Genomic DNA, 7824 nt, shown 5'->3' with positions numbered 1-7824 from the left:
CACCGTACTTCCAACCATCTATGCGCATGTCCTTTTCCATAGCATATATGATCCTACATACACATACGGACATCGTATGTTGTCTAAATGACAGCATAAACGGGTTGAAAATTGACAGCCAGCTTGAAAGAAGGCTTCCATCGTGGTGTCTTTCCTCAAATCCCTCGTTCGACACCTGACCATCCAAATCCTCCGCTCAATACGCCCCATTCAAGAGTGCGTGTGTACAAAATTACAAGTTGATGTTCACCTGAGTTCAATAGTGCGTGAAGCGTTAAGGTCATTGCGCAACTAAATTATTCTAATCACTGTCTGCCGAAATGCCGAGTCCAGTTTGGGAAGTGTATTGAGGCGCCCGTTCATTGCTGAGACCGCAACTGGGCCATTCCGCTAAATTAGAAAAGTTTTCGGGAAACTACATTGCCACCTCCTCCCAGGTGACTATTTGTCACTATTGCTAGCGTTCCGCGGTGTTTTCAACTCATCAATTCGCAGTTCTTGTGAATTTCAACCCATCTTGCTAAAATGGATCAACAGACGGACACATATAAGGAGAAGAGGAAAGCGGAAATCGCGGAAGAGAAGGTAAGGTGGCCCAGTAGCGATTTATATAACTCATAATCGTGCATAATTTTCTGCCCCCTTTCACCCACTATGCAACGGACACCTCCTATTAATCCCTTCCTCATTTCAGTTCGTTGTGCATTTGATGGTTGGATTTCATGATATTTGCATTGTTACCGCGGCTCTTCCCCTTATCACGCTTCTGCTCTGCTTCATAACAGCATACGTCTTCCAAGCTGAGGAGGTGCACGAAACACATTGTCGGGTAAGCATTTCAAACTAATTTTCTGATTTAAACTGGATCTAAATTTAGAGTAATTCCAATAATGTAAAAACATTCCCTCGTTCAAACAAACTATGAACCTGATTGATATCCTGAGGGAATTATGTAGATTTAAACATGTTTTACCCGCATTAATTCAGTTGATTTTTTACGCGGGCTTTCCTCCAAGTTTTGTTAACAAAAAGGAGGTTGTTTCATATTATCTGACTCGACAAGTAGGTGTACCTGAACTACTCACACAAGACAAGCTGCCTTGCCTAGGGATACTCCCAAAAGCGAGCATGTCTGCGATTGATCAATCGTCGTCCAAGTTGAATTGATTTCAAGATATTTGAAACTTGTCAGGACCGGGCATTCTCTATATCGAACGCAAGTGATGTTGCCTAGCAATTTTTCATCGACAAAACTCCCTACAACAGACAGGCAACAAGGAGTCGGCTGAATCCTGATTCTGGAAATGTTTCTAGTTAGAGGCATGATTGCTTGTTTAATTACAGGAATGACTGCATGAGTAATGACAAACAAAAAGCCCACAGGAGTTCCGTTTTTCCAATGTCCACAATCTTTGCTGAATGCCATTTCTTACTTGAAAATGATACCATCTCTTTAAAAAAAATACACAATTTGGCGGGTAACATGAAAAATTAGGATGATGCGAGCATGTGAAACGTTGAAAAGAATGGAAGAATTGCTAAGAATTAGACCAAAGTTGGGCAAAGTCATAAACAATTATTTCGTAGCTCTCCCATTATCATCATCAACGGCGCAACAATCGGTATCCGAGCTAGGCCTGCCTTAGTAACGAACTTCAGACATCCCGGTTTGCGCCGAGGTCCACCAATTCAATATCTCTAAAAGCTCTCCGGTGTTCTAGCCTCTCCATTTGAGATCACGTCTCCTTTTGCTGCTATAGATATTGTCCTTACAGACTTTCTGGCCTGAATCATCCTCCCCAATGCGGATTAGGTTACCCGCCCACCGCGAACTATTGCGCCACATCTACACGGTCATGGTATCATTCATAAATTCCGTCGGTATATAGACTACGGAATCGTCCATTCTCATGTAGGGGACCAAAAATTCTTCGGGGAATTTTTCTATCGAAAGCGGCCAAGAGTTTTTGTAAGCTGAAAAAGGCTCTGTTGGCTGACAACAACCGTGCGCCGATTTCATCGTCGTAGCTGTAATTAGTTGAGACCCTAAATAGGAGAAATTATCAACGGTCTCCAAGTTGTAGTCTTTTATCTTTATTGGTCTCATTTGACCAGTGCCATTTGAAGGTGTTAGTTCTTTGGTTTTTAGATGTCGCTGACGTCACCACCATGTACTTCGTCTTCCCTTCATTAATGCGTAGCCGAAGATCTCGCGCTGATTACACGATACACGATAGTGTATCCCTCTGTCTTGGATGGTTGTTTATGTTGAATGGTCTCGAGAGTGATCCTGCTGCTTTTATTTGGTCTCGCACATTGGTCAGATTCAGCGTCGTCAGGTCGGGATACTGAATTCTCTCTTGGCCGCGTACAGGTTTACTCTGGCTATACTATCATAGCCGGCTTTGTAGTTGATGCAAAGTAGAGGGGCGCAAAACATTACCACAGTAGGTAATGTGATATCATATAGCTTTTTGAAAAAGGTGATATCGCAAAGTTATATCACAAACATCACCTATCATCACCTTAATCAAACATATGATGTTATATCATCAACATTAAATATTAACGTTCAGCATTACTTATTATTAAAATAATTTTAGATATATTTATTGCATTCAAAACGAAAAGGATACGACAGAACCAAATAAGTATCATTGAAGAAGTAATGAACCTTTCATATAAGATATAAGATAATACATAGTGTATTATTTTCACATGCAAAAAACAGGGAATCGTGATTTTTGTGAACGAACATTACTTAGAAGTTATCTTTGCTTGACATAATTAAAGTTTTCCGATCACACTCAAAACCAAAACCAGCTTTTCACATGAAAACTGAAGCCACGGCCGCTTATACTAGGAAATATTACGTTACTAACCCATACAGCAGCCGATATTTATTCCAATCCGTAACATTACAATCTATAACTAAAAGCCAAGAATCTGCATCCCCATATACACATGCACCCGAAGCCAAAGCCGAAAACAGTCCAAAAGCCAACTTAAGTAAGCCCAAAGCTAACCCGAAAACAATCCAAAAACAAGCCCGAAGTCAACCCGAAAACAGACCAAAAGCCAGCCCAAAACCAACTCAAAGCCAACCTCAAGCAAGCTCAAAGCTAACCCGAAAACAATCCAAAAGCCGACCCGAAGCCAACCCAAAGCCAGCCCAAAGCTAAGCTAAAGCAAGCCCGACGGCAACCCGAAAACAGTCAAAAGGCCAGCACAAAACTAGTCCGAAGTCAACCTAAAGCAAATCCAAAGCTAGTCCAAAAGTCAGCCCGATGCCAGCCCAGAGCGAGCCCGTAACCTAAAGTAAACTCAAGGCCAGTCTAGGTAATTGGACGATGCTAGGTTATGGGATAATGCTAGGTAATGGAATGAAACTTGGTATTGGGATGATGCTAGGTAATGGGATGATACTAGGTAATGGGATGATGCTAGATAATGCGTTGATGCTAGCTAATATGACGATGCTAGGTAATGCAATGATGCTTCGTAATGCGGTGATGCTTGGTAATGCGGTGATGCGGCAATGGTATGTGATGTTGTAATGTTTGGATCGTGCTCGATGCTGGTAATGTAATATCATGCTTTAAGGTGATATCATTTTTGTAATATTACATACATCACCTACCCATATCTACTTATGGAGCTACCCGGCCTAGAAAGATAGTGAAGAATATCTTATAGATGATATTCAGCAACGTGATACCTCTATAATTGCTGCACTGTGAGATATCCCCCTTTTTATGTATGGGACAGATAATATCCCGTTGCTAGACGTTAGGCATTGCTTTGCTGTCCAACACCTTGGTCATCAGTTGACGAACCGCCTTGTGTAGTTGGTCGCCTCCACATTTAACCAATTCGGCTGTTATTCCATAGGGTTCTGGTTTATGGCTTCTAAGCCGATGAATTGCACTGACTGTTTCTTCCATGCTTGCCGATATTTTGGTGGTTGAGCGCTTCATCAAAATACTCAATTTATCGCTCTAATATGCCGGAAATGAGATTTCCCTATTTTCTCCATGTGGCTGTGAAGATTATTTGTAGATGCTTCATCTCTAGGACCGCTGTTGGCTGCGGTTATTGCGGCATCCATTTCCCTCTTATAGATGTTACCGAGGACTTTACTGTGGCTTCAGTATTCACTCACACCTGATTGTCAAAGAGGATTGTAGGCGGTGTTGTAATTCGAGCCCGGAGGACAATGACAACGAGATAGTGACCCAAGTCTACATTGCCCCCCTATATGCTCTAACATTTATTAAGGCTGAGAGGTGGCGGCGTTCAATTAACACAAGGTCAATTTGATTGAACGTGGTCCCGTCTGGAGAGGCCCATTTATGTTCGTAAACAACTTTGTGCGTTCGTACGTTTGTGCGATACTGGTGGTGGTGTTTTAATGTAAGGTGTGGAAGCCCTCGTATCGCCTGAATACGGGTTCCGCCCCTATTTGACTGTTAGAATCCCCAACTATGATTTTGATATCATACGATTAACCACTCTTTATCCCAGTTCAATTGATTAAAATATATTTGAAGGTTCTCAATACTGCGCATTTGCTATATCGCGTTGCCTAGCAATTTTTCATCGAAAAAACTTCTTACAACAGGCGACAACCAAGTGACTAAGTCCTGATTCTGTTTGAGGTACAGGCATGACAGCATGAGCGGGGGGAGGGGGGAGTTCCGTTTCCCAATGTTCACAATCTTTGCACAATGTAACTTCTTTTCTCCAAATGGTAAACTCTTTAAAAGAAACAATTCAAATGGTTAATTCACGTACGTCAAAAAAAAATTCAGTAAGCGTGATTTGGCGGTTAGCTCAAAAAGTAGAAATATGTGAAATGCTGAAGAAGAAAGAAGAATTGCTAAGAAATGAAAGAAGCACAGGAATGATAGTAGTCAAAGAGAGTTTCATCAGATGAAAGTTGGGCAGAATCATAACCAATCAATGATTGTGTGATTATAATGTAATCAATATCATGACTCCATAGCCATAATCAGTGGCACGAAGCCATTTCGATAACCACGAAGAAGTGACGGGGTATTCTAGTCAACCCGACGTCATCTGAAAAATCGACGACAAAGGCTTGCTTAAGCGATGGGAGCTGTAAAGACACTATCTTTTATTTTGTTCTATAGCAGAGGACCGGGGGCAGACCCCTGGTGCGCGGTTATGTTGTGTGTTTTCGACCCTTCATTGAAATCATGGGTCAGCTTTTACAGTCGACAGTAGTCAAAGATTCTATTATAGATGTTTCGACGATACAGTTCCACTACGTAGAATTGAACATGTTTTTGATGTTAAGAATAACCAATGCACAGTGTTCGAATAGTCGCTAGTCTGTAGTACAAAAGGTAGTTCAAATCTCGCTGGTGGCAGATGCGATCGTGACTGGATGTCGGATACCAGTTGATTGAGTTGTGAATGAATACCTAAGTCAAATCAGGGTGACAATCACGCAAGTGTAAATTGCCTCCTACAGGGTACTGAAATCTTGTAGTATAGCGTTACAGTCTTGAATGAAGTATTCTAATACCCTTCAAGGCTAGATCCAATTTAATTGCGGGGTGGTGCCGGTTCATTCAGGTTTAGACTTATGTAAAAACAACTAAAAATCCTTTCTTCCTTTGCTGTTGTCCCATTTTGCAAGGGGTCGGCTCGTCTTGATCGATTGCGCCATTTTTCTCGGTCATAGGCCTGATCTGGGTAGAGTCGGGACGCACTAAAACTACCCCAATCTTAGCAACAGATGGTTCCGTCATCGCGAATTACATATTCATTCCATTCATAACGACACTCTCGCAATTTTCCACGATCGGTGCAAACCCATATCGATTGCCATGTCTCCATTTCAGGTATGATCATGACGTGTCATACCACTTGTGCCACACAAAGTCTTCGTCTCTATTACGACGCGCCGTTCGTTGTCGATGGCCTATTTCAGCTTACAAAAACTGCTCCGCTCGAAACGTCTCACCATAGGGTCAAAGCTTTTACTGTACAAAACAATGATCTTGCCAGTCCTCATGTATTCCTTGGAGACTTGGGTTCTTAGCAAGAAGAATTGCGAACTATTCGCCGCGTTCGAGAGAAGAATCTTCCGAAGAAATTTTGGTCCCCTACATGAGGATGGATGATTCCTAGCCTACATAACGATACCATGACCGTCAGGTTGTGGATAAAATCCGTTCAATAGGTTACGGTGGGCGGGTCACTTAATCCGTATGGATGAGGATGATCCAGTCCGGAAAGTCTATAAGGGTAATATCTATGGTAGAAAAAGAAGACGAGGCAGACCCTGCCTGAGATGGAACTATGGCGTAGGTCAGGACGCCAGACAGCTTTTAGGTATATCGAATTGGTGGACTTCGACGCAACACCGGGATGTTTGGAGTTCATTATTAAGGCAGGCCTAGACCGAGCACCGGCTGTTGCGCTGTTGATGATCAAATTCATTATTTGCTGTATGGATTTTGGGGAGGCATTTCACTTTGAGTATAGTAGGATTAGGCACTCTTAGATCACAGGTGTATGAATTTCGGGAGAAGGACTTTGCTTATTCCAAAAAATTTCTTTAGTTACTTTGTGACTTTATCATCGTATTCAGTGTTTCCTTTGTCAGCTTCTATCTAGTAAACTGGTTTTTCGTTAAGGTCGGCAATTATTCTCTGTCGTGCGGCAGGTCGCGGTTCAAATCTCACTGGTGGCAGTGGAATTTGTATCGTGATTTGACGTCGGATACCAGTCGACTCAGTTGTGAATGAGTACCTGAGTCAAATCAGGGTAACAATCTCGGGCGAGCGCAATGCTGACCACATTGCCTCCTAATGTATCGTTACGGTCTTGAATGAAGTGCTCTAACACACTTCAAGGCCCTAATCCAACATGGATTGTTGCGCCAACGATTATTATATTATTAATTATTCTCTTACGGATACTAGGCCGATTAAGTGAACTTATCTGTGTGTGATTTAGTAATTATTATTAAAGTATAAAATATATAAAATGTTTCTGTCATGTTATTTTAACTTCAGGTATATAACGTGATTCCATCGATAAGTGCAATTACCGGTGTAAGTCCTCAACGTTATTTTTGGCGGATTTGCATTGCACTGCATATAGGACCACGATTTCCAATTGCTGCTGTCTACCGAAACTATTACCGGACGCTAATGGTGAATGTCAAGACCATGAAGGACATTAATCTGGGAAATTTCCTAATAAATCTGGTATTTTGGTTGAATATTATTGAAATTTCTTCGCTGTGTGGAGTCACGTATATTTCAAATAGGGAGAACTATCGTAAGAAAATTCAAATTTAACATATTAACTGCTGTTATGATTAAAAAATTGTCTCTATTACTGCAGCAATCCACGAGAAAGTATTCATCGTATTTATGACTGTATCATTGTGTCACATGCTGGCAACTATCAAGCTTTACCAACTATTACACACTGCGGAAACAATGACCCCCCAACAGGAAGATTCTCTGAAATGGAAGAAAAGGCTATTCGCTGTATCAATAGCGAGTACAATTGGATTGATACTATTCTTCTTAAAACATCGATTATTGTGCCATGATATGGGTAAGTACTTTTTGAATGCTTTATCGTATCCTCGTGAAGGTTTCCATATTGGCCGATGGTAGGACCCGGTAAACTCATTGAACGTAGTAGAATAGAGGTAGTTGAAGCAAGACTCAGTTTGGGGGAAATGCGAATTCGCTTGAAGGTCAGCAGGTTGAAAACTGCTGCACATTGTAGATATCTTGTGTTTTTACATTAAATGTAGCCTATTTTTATGAATTT

General features: G+C 41.5%; 1 protein-coding gene across 2 annotated transcripts in view; it reads left to right on the top strand.

Annotated features, from left to right (window-relative positions):
• The first annotated feature begins 66 nt into the window (after positions 1 to 66).
• LOC119657927 (post-GPI attachment to proteins factor 2-like) overlaps positions 67 to 7824 on the top strand; it is a 29009-nt gene continuing 21251 nt past the window's right edge. Inside the window, exons 1-5 of one of the 2 annotated variants that reach the window (XM_038065114.1) lie at positions 68 to 437; positions 496 to 585; positions 695 to 829; positions 7050 to 7317; positions 7384 to 7602. In XM_038065114.1, coding sequence (XP_037921042.1) covers positions 526 to 585; positions 695 to 829; positions 7050 to 7317; positions 7384 to 7602 — 682 coding nt within the window. In that variant the 5' untranslated portion in view covers positions 68 to 437; positions 496 to 525. Of the gene's footprint in view, positions 586 to 694; positions 830 to 7049; positions 7318 to 7383; positions 7603 to 7824 lie in introns of both variants that reach the window. The other variant, XM_038065115.1, reaches the window with a different exon arrangement.

Source organism: Hermetia illucens, chromosome 5, assembly GCF_905115235.1.
Source record: "Hermetia illucens chromosome 5, iHerIll2.2.curated.20191125, whole genome shotgun sequence".
Taxonomy (NCBI): domain Eukaryota; kingdom Metazoa; phylum Arthropoda; class Insecta; order Diptera; family Stratiomyidae; genus Hermetia; species Hermetia illucens.
This window is presented reverse-complemented; position numbering and strand designations above follow the sequence as displayed.